General features: G+C 46.2%; 1 protein-coding gene across 1 annotated transcript in view; it reads right to left on the minus strand.

Annotated features, from left to right (window-relative positions):
- The window catches only part of DPP7 (dipeptidyl peptidase 7), a 1,979,246-nt gene that overhangs the window by 1,314,376 nt on the left and 650,542 nt on the right, over positions 1 to 14,328 (minus strand). Inside the window, exon 5 of the mRNA XM_085611261.1 lies at positions 12,110 to 12,191. Coding sequence (XP_085467387.1) covers positions 12,110 to 12,191 — 82 coding nt within the window. The remainder of the gene's footprint in view (positions 1 to 12,109; positions 12,192 to 14,328) is intronic.

Consider the following 14,328-nt stretch of genomic DNA (forward strand, 5'->3'; position numbering starts at 1 on the left):
GGCGGTTCCTTGTATCCCCGCGTCGTGAAGTCTTGCTGCGAGCGTGCGGTGTGAGACTGTGTCGAAGGCTGCGGAGAGGTCTAGAAGGATGAGGGCACCAGTGTGTGGATGCTGCGGAATCCAGACTGGGAAACATCTAGGATGGAGTTCTCTACGATGAGGCGGTCAGCTGGGCGTTAACAAGTCTCTCGGTGACTTTAGCCGCTAAGGGGAGGAGAGAGATGGGCCGGTAGTTTGTCAAGTCTGTAGGGTCGGCCGTTAGTTTCTTGAGGAGGGGTTTAACCTCCGTCCACTTCCAGTTGTTCCGGATCTGAGGGAGGCGTTGATGGTCCGGCCTAGTTCGGGTGCGATGGTGGCGGTGGCCCTGAGGAATATGTGCAGTGGGCAGGGGTCCGTTAGGGCTCCTGAGTGGGTTTTCTTCATGGTCACGGTGATGTGTTCGACAGTGGCGGGATCCCAGTTCATGATGGTTGGCTTATCGGTGGCGGTGGGTGAGGAGGTGGTGTCCGGCGCTGGTTTGCTGAAGTTGTCGTAGAGGACCTTAATCTTCAGATGGACGTAGGAGCTGAGTTTGTCGCAGAGTTCCTGGGCAGGTGTGATATCCGTGGCTTTGCTGGCGGGCTTTGTGAACTGCTGTATGACGTTGAACAGTTCCTTGGCGTTGGTCTGGACTTTGTCTCTTATGAAGGTCCGTTTGGGGTCTCTTATGCGCTGGTGGTATTCCTTCAGGGCGCTCCTGTGGTTGTTCTGTGCTTCCGTGGTTTTCTGGTTTCACCAGGTTTTCTCTAGGCGTCTGCAGGAGCGTCTGGCTTCTTGTAGTTCTGTGGTGAACTAGGCGGCCTTCAGAGGGCATTGTTTGGCGGGGTGGCGGAGGGGAGCGAGCTTGTTGGCGCAGCAAAAGTTCCAGCGGTGAAGTTCTATGGCTGCGGCGTTGGTGTCGGTAGTGGCACGGAGGGGGTTTTGGAGGAGGGTGGTGTTGAGGTGTTCCTCTGTAACCTTGCTCCAGTTCCGTCATGGCAGGCGCGGGGCGGGCTTCGGTGCAGTGGTGGTGTTGAAGGTGAAGTGGACAAAGTGGTGGTCCGTACAGAGGGGCTCTATGGTGTGGCTGAAACGGATGTTTGTCCCACCCGCGAAGATGGGGTCGAATGTGTGTCTAGCTCTGTGGGTGGGCGTGGTGACCAGCTGCTTCTGTCCTAGGTTGGCAGGAGAGTGGTGGAGTCGGGGTCGTTGCCATTGTCGAGGTGGAAGTTCAGGTACCCGAGTAGAATCTAGTCCGTGGAGTTGATGGCGTGGGGTGCGACGAGCTCGGCGATGGTGGTTGCGGGCTGGGTGTGTGGTCCTGGCGGTCTGTAGATGAGGGTTCACACTCAAGAAGGCAGCGCTTTCTGTTACTAATTGTATGAGAGACTTGAGGCTACTGGATATCTGGAGATTGCGGCACCCTGGAATGAAAGAGGGTACGTGCCTTTCTTATGTACATCGGTCGCACCTCGACTTTTGGCTAGCCACGAGTGATGCGAGTACATGGACTACTACAGTCAAACATTTACCGAAAACCTTGTCATACCACTCCCCAGTTCTACTAAACATGATCATACCCACGTACACACCTCTGCAGTTTCAATGGGGTTTACTATCATTCTCGTTGCTTGATCAGGTCTTCCGTGAAGGGGTGAGGGAAGCAATCACAGACTACTTCAGACACAATACGGGGTTAGTACAGAGTGTGCTGACCAAGGTGACAATACGCAGAGTCTGTATAGGGCTACAAGCAGAGGTTCTCAAGTTGCTGCGAGGTAAAATGAGGCAGCTTGCACAAGAACAGGGGCGCCTTGAACAAGAGTATGAAATAACGGCTGACTAAGAAACGCTAGCAGACATTAGAGTAAAGGTCACAGAGTATAACGAAATAGCAGACCAAGAAGTGTGTCACATGTTGTGCAGGTGGAAAGCCAGGTACTATGGGGAAGGAGGTAGGCCTGGGAAGACGTTAGCTGATAGAATTGCAGAACCATGGGACAAAACTCATAGTGAAAGCAATTGCGGATGAGAACACTACATATTATGATACGCCATGAATACCCAGCACATTTGTGCAGTATTACCAGGTTATGTACGCGAGTAGGCAGACAGCTGAAGACTAAGTAGCAAAATACCCGGACGATATAGCGCTTGTGTGGCTTTCACGGGGGCGACAAGATTTTTTAATGCATCAAATAACGATAGACGAAATCCGAGAGGCCATCAACGCGTTATCTAACGGGAAGGCTACAGGAACAGATGGCTTACCAGCAGAGTTTTATAAGTAATATATTGACTTGTTAGCCCCCTGTCTCCATGAGATGTATATGGAGGCGTACAAAGAACAGTGACTTCCGGTCATAGAGCTGTTGAAGCCTGGAAAGACGCCCGACAGTTGCGATTCATATAGGCCCCTATCGCTGATTAATACTGATGTTAAAATCTTGGCAAAAGTGCTAGCTACCAGACTATGTTTACTGCTCCCCACAATGGTGCTCCCTGACCAATCGGGGTTTGTGCCCACTCGATCCAAGTCACATAACCTGCGTACGTTATTTGCAATACTGCATGCGTTAGAGCCAACATTGCCTGCGGTGGCGGTCCTACTAGACGCCGCTAAGGCTTTTGATTCTCTCTCGTGGAAATATATATTTGCAGTCCTACATCGCATAGGGGTGCCCTTTGTTTACACGAACAGGATCAAACTGTTATACACCGATCCTGTAGCGCGAGGGCGTGTCAATGGGCAGATGTCTGGTGCATTTGAGATACAGCGTGGTACAAAGCAGGGATGCCCGTTGTCGCCACTATTATTTGCAGTGGTACTGAAGCCATTAGCATGCATTTTAAGACAAAGATACGCACAGGCGGCATTGCGCTTTAACCAACGGCCCCTTGCAGTATCCATGTACGCAGAGGACATGGTCCTATACGTTCGTGACCCAGAAGCATATTTAGAACAGCTTATCTGGGAATATGTACGGTTTGAGTGGCACTAAGGGCTAGGTATTAACTGGGCCAAATCAATTGTTCTTCCATTGACTATAAGCACGCCACAAATAGAGCTTGGTTATCCACTGGAATGGAGCACAGACCCGGTAAAGTACCTGGAAATATGGTTTCATAAAGATTTGCAGGTGGTTATACAAACCAATTATGGAAGAGTAATCACACGACTTGAACAAGTGGCTAGATGGATAAAACTACCGCTGTCGCTAGCAGATAGGATAGCGCTGATCAAGATGCAGTTTGTTTTTTTTTAAACTTATTTTTATTGCCATTTTCATATTTCATACATTGTACATCATTCATATTCTTCAGGTGAGCGTATCCGATCATACATCCTGTAATGGTGTTTAACAACTGTACTGATTGATGATTCGTCACCAGGAAGCATAAATAATGCATACAGTTATCCTGACGTTTAGATCCTGCGATCTCGGGTTCCATATATGGCAAAGGAACTGGGGTTTAACATAGGCATAAACTAGGGAATGGATATGGAGGAATATGTCCAATTACACTGGCGAGGGAATGTAGCGTCGTGATGGTGAGGCATCGCTGATACTTATGTTTGCCTATCCTAGTCGGTGCGACCGAGAAGGGCAATAGTGTGCCTGAAGCTAAGGCTTGTCAAGAGCTCGCGTGGTTGGGTGTCTACGGAATCAGGGGGGTAGGGCCTGTAACTGTGTGCCCTAGATTAATAGCGCTGATCAAGATGATTGTACTTCCAAAGTTTTTATATTTATTTATGAATATTCCCATTCACTTAACACAACATTTCTTCACTACGCTTCGCACACTACTAATTATGCTTACATGGGGAGGAATAAAACCAAGAGTGAAGTGGGAATCATTAACACTTCCATATGACATGGGTGGGTTCATGGCTCCAGATTTACAACTGTACTATCTCTGTGTTCAGGCACATTATGCCTACTATTGGCAACAAGCTACTGCTTTCATCCCGCATTTTTTAGTAGAAGTGGGCGCAGTCCATCCGATACCTCTCAAAGCTATGATTGTAAATACCAGTACTATATTTGAAAAGGGGGAAATAGATACGGAGCAGTTTACGGTCAGCGCATGGTAGGAACTTGGGAGGCGGGCGCAGAAGCTGCCACAATACGCACCAGATATGCCACCTCTTGCAGCATACCAGAATCTCAGTGACAAGTGAGAGTGGCGCGCTCAAAGTTTTACATGAGGCAGGGATGCACATGATGGGGATGTGTTCCAAGAGGGGAAATTTATAGACGTCTAAGCTCTCCTAGAGGAAGGGAAAAACGCTGTGATGAGGGTGTTCATGTACAGCAGATTGCGTGCAGCTTTACGCACATTATACCCACAATTTCCTGAGGAGCCACAGACTTTAGGGGCATTACAGTTAATCTACATGACTTAAACAAGATCCAAACTTATCACACGCTTATATCACGCTTCACAGATGGATGCGATGGCCACGTGGGAAGGGCCGCTGGGCAAGTGCAACAGTATTCTCTTTGAACCACTGACTGTGGATGATTGGAAGGCATGCTGCAAATTGACAGGGCAGCTAACTGCAAATGGGAATCTTAGAGTTATTAACTTTAAATATTTGCATCAAATGTATTATACACCTGCACAGCTTCATAAATATGGTCTAAGAGAATCTGCATGTTGTGTGTGATGTAGAGCGCCAAGGGCGGTTTTCCAACATTTATCGTGGGCCTGTCCGAAGGTCGGTGAGTTCTGGGTGCAAGTCACGCACACTCTGACAAAAGTGGTGGGTGAGCCAATAGAATGCACTCCACAAATATGTTTATTGGGGAATGTTACAAACGTACAAGCCATTCATCGGAAATTAGTGGCTATAGCCCTGCTGTTGGCAAAGCATAGAGTATTCATTCATTGGGGCGGTAGACCGGCGCCGACACAAACATTGGCTGCAGGACATGGTGTATTGTCGTATTGTCAAGATCAACTTACCTTGGGCCCGAATGGTATCCCTATCGAGCTGTATAAGCTGCGACCGGATACATTGGCGCCTCACCTCCGCGCAATGTTCCTCGCGGCCCACTCGCTGGGCTCCCTCCCGCTTGACCAGCGTCTGGCTACAATCGTGGTGATCCACAAGGAAGGGAGACCTCGGGATCGGGTTACTTCTTATCGGCCTATCTCACTACTGAATGTGGAGCCCAAAATTCTCGCTAAGGTACTCGCCAATCGGCTGGTCGGTGTGGTGGGAGATCTGGTTCATCAGGACCAGTCTGGCTTCATTCCCCATCGCAATACAGCCCTTAATCTGCGGCGTTTGCATGGGGTGCTTGCGCGCGTCCCATTCATACGGGAACCGGCCATTTTGGCGTCCTTAGACGCCACCATGGCGTTTGACACGCTTGAGTGGCCATACATCTGGGCGATGCTTGCTAAGTTCGGGTTTGGCCCAGGATTCATCAGTTGGGTCAAATTGTTGTATGCGGGCCCATTGGCACAGGTGGTCGTGAACGGAAGAGTATCGGCCCCGTTTGAGCTGGGCCGGGGCACGCGGCAGGGCTGTCCCCTGTCGCCGCTTCTTTTTGCGCTTGCCTTGGAGCCCCTGGCGGAGTGGCTGCGGTGGGAGCCTTCCATCCGTGGTCTCCGTTGGACCCCCGAGTATGAGGACCGCGTATCCCTATACGCTGATGACATCCTTCTGTACCTAGCCTCCCCACGCAAATCACTTATAGTCCTAGTTGATGTTTTACACTCGTTTGGTCGTAACTCCGGTCTCGTCATCAATTGGGCTAAATCGTGTGTGTATGTTCTCTCTGGGGAGGCTCCTATTCTCCCGCGGGGCTGTCCGATCCAGATCGCCCCGCAGGGATTTCGGTACCTGGGTGTCTTCATTACTCTGGACCCGGAGGCCCGGTATGAACGGAATCTGCTTCCCCCCATCCAGCGTTTGTGGGTAGATGTCGCACGCTGGCGGCGCCTGCCGCTTTCGCCGCTCGGCCGGGCGGCACTGTTCAAGATGATGTCTCTGCCGCGTTTTCTGTACGCTCTGCAGAACACTATGGACTTGGTCCCGGCGCGCTACTTCCGTGAGGTGGAGAGTCTGCAACGCCGCCTGTTCTGGGACGGGAGGCCGCGTATTGCTCTGGCTAAGCTGACGCTCCCATGGTTTGACGGGGGGATTGCCCTCCCGGATATTAAACGGTACTATTGGGCCTCCCAGCTCGCTGCCATTAACCATGGCCTCTACGGGCCCGCCTTAAACCCGGCATTTGAAATGGACAAGATGCTCCTGCCAGGTGGCGATTACAATCGAGCGCTCTACTCTAGCGCGCCCGACGCTCGTCTGACGGGCCCCACGCGTGTCATGGTGCAAGTCTGGCACGCGGCCAATGCAGCTATGGGGTGGAAGGACCGTTTGACCCGGGCGTCACCACTATACGCGTCTGAGCGGTTGGGTTCCCTGTGGACCTCTAAGGGCTTCGAGAAGTGGGACATAATAGGTATCAGTAAAGTGGGGGATCTTTGGACGAGGGGAGGATTTAAAACGTTCGATATGCTGCAGACGGAATTCCAGTTGCAGGGCAGTGAATACTTCCGGTATTTGCAGGTCCGTCATGCGCTGGGCTCCGTCTTCTCGGACGTTGCCTCCATCCCGGAATATTCCCCCCTGGAAGATAGAGTGCTGGATGGGCACGTCCCGGACAGCACGATCTCACTTATATACAAAAAGCTGATAAACGACCGCTCGGGCCTGTTGACTGCCCTTCGTGCGGCTTGGGTTGCCGACGGGCTGGAGTTGGACGACGAGGACTGGACCTCCGCGGTGGCCTCCCCGAAGGAGGTGGCCATACCGGCTCGCCTTCGCTTCGTCCAGCTCAAGATACTCCACCGGGTCTACATGACGGGGCCAAAGCTTCTGCGTATGGGCTATGCCGGAGATGGGTTATGTAAGCGTGGGTGTGGTGCTTTGGGGACCTTTATGCATATTTTGTGGGAGTGCCCGGAGGTAGAGGGGTTCTGGCGTGGTGTACATGAGGTGCTGCGTCTGGTTACGCATGTGGCGCTGTTGCCTGAAGCGAGGAGATGCCTGTTGAATGTGTGGGAACCGACTGATTACTCAGCGCCGCAGACGTGGTGGGTGACTCTGGGATATATGGTAGCCAAGCGTGATATTGCTCAACTGTGGGGATCCCAGAGGCCCCCGACGGTCTCGGCCTGGAAAGAACACATGGACTGGTGCATGTTTCGCGAAAAAGTGGTGTATGTGGCGAGGGGTAAGCCTGGGACATGGGTGAAAGTATGGGGCCCCTGGAACGCCTACCGAGGGGGTATCTGCGCGCCACCGCTGCTGCCTGATCCCTCGCCAGCCCCATCCCCTTAGCCGACTCATTCCCCCGCTGCCGGGCATTGGGTTCCCCCAGTCCTCGCTTTGCTCTCTTCCCCCTCTTCACACTTCTGTGTATAGTTGGGATCCCCCCTCTTGGGGAGCACGTGCTGCTATTTTTGATTGTGGGTTGCCTTGTGGGTGTGGTTTTAATTTTTGTTGTTCTTAATTTAAAATGAAACCGCATAATGGGGCCTGGATGATGTGGTTTTTGACATTGTTATCTACTGAGAAATGCTCCTCCTGTAATACCACGTGTTCCATAAATGTATGTCGTATGTTCCTACCATTGCTAGCGGCCGGCCGGAAGGTTGTGGGCCCATACTTGTATACTTTTAAGACCTGTAATAAACGGTTTAACAAAAAAAAAAAAAAAAAAAAAAAAAAAAGATCAACTTACCTGCTATGCCGAGGAATTGCCGAGCACATCTAGACAACATGAAATATAGGGCCCATTAACGTCCTATTTACTAAATACGCTTCATGACTGATGCTTTCCCTACATTGCAAAAGATATATTTTTGCTGTCAAATTACGATCTGTAATCGGAGAACTGTCAATTGATGATTATTGTGAAGTGTTGATCCGCCCACCTGTTATTTGCAAGCCTGTACAAATGCTGATTAACCTTTCGGTTGTTTATGTTATAAAAACTTCATAAATAAAATTGAAAAAAAGAAAAGAATGGCAATGTGGAAATAAGCGTACTGCTAATCTATATAAGTCATGTATTCCCCAAGCTGGGATAGCTACAACACTTCCTTAAAAGTAACCATTCTGGAAGACTGGTTTCTCAAGTACTTTTTGAGCTACCTCAAATTCAAAATGGGGCACCATTCTGTGGATTTCTTTCATACAAAGTAAAACTCTGGAGTAAAAGACTGAATTCTGCTGGGATTTGTGGAAGGGCTCCACATCCCCTTTTGTGACCATGAAGGGGATTTCTGCTTGCATCAAAGACCGATATCGATGAACCAGTTTCTGCGGGTGAAACATGATTTTTAACCGATTAGAGGATACAGTTGTAGCAAACTAATATCAACACTCACTTGTCTGCAGTAACATCTGCCAATTTTTTAAAGAAAGCTGAAATCTTTCCCTTTCCTGGGTCTCGAGGGCATGGAGTTGGAAATTGTGTATCTGCAGCCCTCAACCTGTCAATAAAGTTTCGATGAATCCTGCTTCTTTGTTGATCCAATGCCTCTTACAGGTCTGGTGCTTGGGTAAGTTGTGGGTGTAACGCTGCTAACGGGAGTATTAGGGTTCCCTGAATATAACTGTTTGAGCTGCTACAGGTAAGGCCTTTGCAATTGATGACTATCTTTCTTGAAAACTTCTGCCTTTGATTTCTACAAAAAGAGACTTTCTTTTGTACTGTATGCTTCCAAGGGACCTGGTCTGATTTTGTGGCTTGCAGGGCTTACTCAACTTATCTTCCAAACAATTCCTTTGTCAAAAGTCATGTCGAAAGCACAATTCTGCAAAATGGTCAAAGTAAAGTGAATCACAGCCAGCCTTGGCACATTAAGACCACTGCATCAGAGATTCGTCAGAACTCTGTAGTAGCAATGGCCATGGAGCCAGCTATCATCACAGCGTAAGCCATATTACTCTGGGGTAAAAGGGCTCCCACCCGTTTCTTGTCTTTTGGTAGTAGTTTCAGATAAAAAGCCGTGTCTGTCCACATCTGTCAGATGTGTTTTCTCACAATATCAAAGACATTAGTGGTCTTGATAGAAGCAGCTGACAACAATGAAATTCACTTCCCGAAGCTATTAATCTTTTTTATTTCCCAATCTGGGAAGACTATACTCGGAGAAATGGAATTCCATAACTGGTGCTGAGCAATTTACCATACCAAAGGTAGCCCTCCAGACATGTTGGTGAAATACCTATGCCCATTTTTTGGGCCCAAAAAAAAAATGGAACATTACTGTAGAAACCGAATTTGGCAACAGCATCATTTAAATCCTTCTTGTCATATGAAGTCTGTCAAAGGAATGACTGTGATGGCTTTCCTTCTGTCTCTTTGAAACATCCAGAACATAATCAGTTTGTCACAAACAGGTATATTGAGATTCTCCTTCTTCCTAAAATGGAGGCACTGGAAAAGAAGAAGCTCAAGGTGGTGGTACAGGGTTTGAAGATTAAGGGTAGACATTGTCCGTAATGTCAGACGAGATGTAATTCATGAACGAGTTTCACTGTAACTCTCAACATCTGCGAACCATGGGATTGGGGTTCTTTATAATATTTGCCAAAAGAATTTTCATATTGAGACTGGTCAGACCCCAAGTGAGATTCCTCTTTCTTCATGATCTCTGCATGCATGACTAGATGGATGGTCATATTCATCTCCATCTTGACATTTCATAGAAAGTTGTCCCGGACCAGTGGTAGCACCAATAGGTCCTTCATCATGTGTTTCTTCTTCAGTGTCTAGGAGTTTAATAGGATAAAAAAGAGAAACTTTACTCAGAGACTTCTTGTGACAAACTATAAAAAACGTAGTTGGAAGCCTCCCTGTAGGCTTCATAATTGGTAAAAACATCAAGATCATTGTCGTTGTTGATGTTTTCATCGGATGGGTCATCAACAGTAATGTTGAAACAGAAATTGCCAACGGAAACGCAAACAACTAGGTTGTCATTGACGGTTCTTTGACAAGAAGAATCATTGGCACTGTCCCCTATAAGCTGCCCGCTTGGAGACCCGCCCAGCATTTGTCTCCATGTCATGCACAGATATACAGAAATTGCGCATAAAAATACGTGGGAAAACAAAGGCATTGATTATCACCCCCCCCCCCCCCCCCCCCCCCCCCCCTCCGAGTGGGGTCGCTGATGCCCATGCTGCTTGGAACCTATATTTAAGAAAACAGATTAGGGCAGATTCCATTTTTATTTAGTGCTACTCCAATGTCTGTCAAGTCATCACATTTCAGTTTTTAGCATCTCTAAAGATTACCGGCTGCCTAATTGTAGGACACATTGGTGCAGAAGCTACTGCCCCTTAAGCAAACGTTGGCCACTCAAGAGACTTTCATTTTTCTTCTGTTTACCTAAATGTAATTAAACTGAATTATCTTTGTCACTTAATTTAAACTATAGGAGTAAAAACCAGTAAGCAGATCAAGCACTGACCTCTCAATAGAACTAGCTAGAAATAAGTTAGCCACTGTGCTGCAAGTCAGAGAGAATTTGAAAAAGAGGAAAGTTTAAACTTTGCCTATCTGTGGTGTACCTTCAATGTAGCAGTAAGGCACCAATATCTTACATGTAGGTAGTGTTGGTCTGTTCACACCTTTGCAAGGGTGAATGAGGGACACTCGCATTGCCACTACTTTCCCTTTTATGTAAACGTCTGATTTGCAATACTGGGGCAGGGGAAATTTTTTTCTCAGATTCTCGAATCTTCAAATTTCTTCAGTCATTAGCTGTTTAAGGTTTATCTTACTTTGAGGTAAGCAAGCATACACTGACGGTGGTATGTTGCTGATTATTTTGGAATAAGTATTTTTTTCTTAGATAATAAGATTTCGCTATCTTCTTGCATTTCAGTTATTTTGGTCCTGAGGAGAGCCCTTTGAGAAGCGGGTCTCGAAACGCGTCGACCTTGTTTGTTTTTGTACCAAAACAACCTGTGGCTATTTTTTGTGGCTTTTGTTGTGCACTGTAAATTGCATTTATATTTCTAAAAAGGTCATGTTATTTTTTTGATAGTGCACTGGTAAGGACTATTGTATTAAACAAGTAGCTGGTGTTTGGTGATTATCCCTGGCATTCAAAATTGATATAATTAGGTCCGGTTGGCCAGGTTGAGGCTTTATGTATGATTGTTGTTTAGTGCAGGTTATAAATGTTTGGTGAATGGAGTATGTGAGCAGAAAGTAAGAACAATGGAATGAGTGTGGTCTTGTTATATTTAATAATGGTATGGCTGAGTTTATTAAAATTTCTATTTGTGTCTCTTTTTGATAAAGTTTTGTGGCATATCGAATAAAAATAATTTTGAATTGAAAAGTAAAAATTGGTATAATAAATTTAAAATAGGCAAAATATGGCTTGATGGTGTGATAGATTTTTTCTATGCACCAGCGAAGTAAATGCTTCACGTATTATCAGTATTGGCAATTCTCTTATCAAGGGATAAAATTGGCCATCTGGACCAATGAATGTTTACATTTGCAGAAGAAGCTCTCCTTTTAGAGGGTTTGGTCCAGAAAAACAAAAAACAATGTCTAGCAGCCACCATGACATGGGGGTAGGACGGCATTTTAGTATTACTTAGAGGGCTTATGTTGCAATCGGGAGAAGCACTTTTGCTGAAATAATCCTCAATGACAACAGTGCAAATCTTGGCATGCAGTCTTCCACCAGAAGGGAAGTGGTGAAGGAGTTGGCAGACCTGGTGGGCAACCTGCTATATCAAAATTTACACCTTTTTGTTCAACAAGGTGGTACTACTTAGCTATTACAAACGGGACATCGGAGTCAGAGGATCGGTATATATATCCTTTGAACAAAGGAAAAAGCTAAACATGTTTTATGAAGTTAAAGTGAAACAGCAGTTGCGTATTTGCTGGTTAGAACTTCATTACAACTGTCATGGGATGAGGAGTGAAGGGAGTTTACCACCGAGTTGCTAATCAGAGTGATTCAAACCATATCTATTAATAGGGCACTTCATGTGTCTTGACAGACAGAAAAGAAATATGAACAGGATTACCTTGAAGAATGTACAGATCTTTAATCTCTCTGAAGCCTGCACGAATGGCATCAACACAATCAGGACTGGAAAGTTGATACATCTAAGGAAATAAACATATCTCGGTAAGAAATGACATTTATCTATGATGGAAGCGTCCCTATAAGACGTGGTTTACTGACATGTGACCGTTCATTGCAACAATGAGCAATTCAAAACAATGATAAGGCATGAATGTTCTGCAACTAACCAGGAGGAATCAGAAGTGTTTACAGCAGGGAAAGGTAATTGAAGGTCAAAAATGATTGAGTGCACTAATCTGATACAGAAATTGAGAAAAGTACAACATGGCACACACAACTATAGTTTTTAGAATCATTGCCAAAAAACCCTACTCTCCAGTCCTCTCCATATTGGAAAAATATGCCAGGCAGGCTGAATGAACAGTAGCGCACAAACAGACTTCTTAGTGCCGTAGGTACTGTACAGGCCTGGGTGTGAAATTCTGCTCCGCACGCAGTTTTTTTCAGGCTCCGCTTAGATCGTGGAGTTCCGAAAAACTCTGTGTAGTGGAACGGAACAGAGATTTTCCTTTTGTGGGGCTTCTCAATGTTAAGTTGGTGAGCGAGGAAAATCGTACTCCACACCTACTCCCAGCAAGATTTCTGAACATGAACGGTCGCAGCAGGTCGCTATTGCTCGTGTTGAGAAACTTTCCACTCGTTTGGAGGAAGCTGTTGCTCGAGTAGAACATCTGCTCAAGCGGCAGAAAGAAGCAGCGTCCTCTTGCGCTGCACATGGTGCTGTTCGTGCTGATTTTAAAGTGCGGGACAAACACTTCACGCTAAAAAGCATTGCAAGCAGTGCGACATATCGCACCCCGCCACTTGCAGAACTAGGCATAACGCAGTGGAGTTTTTGGGCCATTTTGCAGAGTTCCCTAGTATTGTAACAGTGAAGCACAACTGTAAAGCTAAACCTCTATGCCTTCTATGAGCCTGTAATTGTTGTGCCTCAAAAATTAGTTGCAAATTGCCCAGCAACAGTTTTTCTAAATGGCTGGTGACAGTAATTAGCAGGTGTATAAGTTGCCTGCAATTAAAGTTTGCACATACATGAAAGGCGAATCATACATAATTTCATTTATTCTTTTCATTGTGTGCGCAAAACACAATGTGGTGCACTTTGCTACTATGATAGCTTCATGTTTTTTCTGCTGCAAATTGTGGGTGCAAACTCCTGTCACAGAAAATAAGTGCAACCAAATCAAAATACCCCCACTGAATGCAAATACCTTTCGCACAAGCGGGGTTCTGCAACCGAATTGTAATCAGGGCCTCTTGTTTGGAAGATGTTAACAAGATAGTCCCACTAAGATGTTAAGGATGTGAAGGTCATGCCCTGACATGGGACACATGGAAAAAACACATGGATGAAGAATGCTCGTATTGAAAAAAAATCTGTGGAACTGCAACAAAACTTAAATTACTGAGCAGCCATCCTTTTGGGATGCCATGAGTGATTCTAATGCAAAAACAACAGTTGATGGACAGAATGCAGAACAATGTCATACATTCACCCCAGCACAGGGATCTGGGCCTAAATCCATAATTTCTTTCCTCACCAAAAGCACATATATTTTCAGGAGTGCCGCAGTCCCAAGGCTCAGAACAGGGCCTTTTTCAGAGACTGTATTGTAATTACATGTACATGCTGCTGTACACTTGCTGAGGCGTTGAAGCACTTAATGGTGTGTAACACATGTCTCCGTAATTCAAAGTTGTGGTTAATCCAAAGGTTATTGCTTTTGTATAATATTGGTTTAGTCATGTCCTTTGAGGACACTGTCTGAAGTATTTTCCCCAGTTTCCAGAGGTGGATTAGTTTAATGTGTGTGACTACTACAGTGAGTTCATACAAGTGGAAACAAAAATTGAGGAGGTTAGATATTGCGAAACTGCAACGAGAGGCTGCACAGGAGAATTAGTAAGGCGGAGAAGTGTGGGCCTTTTACTGAAGCATAGAATTGAGTAGGGCACCCTCAGAGGCACTAAGGCAGGTAGAGGATGGAATATGAGGATAGTATCATTCAAATATAAAGGCTGGGGAAATAATCCCTAGCTATGAATCAAATGCAATGTTCATACATGATTTTTAGGAACACGATTGCATCTGTCTAAATATCCTACAACCAATCAGGGAAAGTATAAAGAGGAGAAAGAAAGGTTGAAAGTTGATTA

The sequence above is a fragment of the Triturus cristatus genome, chromosome 1_2 (assembly GCF_964204655.1).
Source record: "Triturus cristatus chromosome 1_2, aTriCri1.1, whole genome shotgun sequence".
NCBI lineage: Eukaryota > Metazoa > Chordata > Amphibia > Caudata > Salamandridae > Triturus > Triturus cristatus.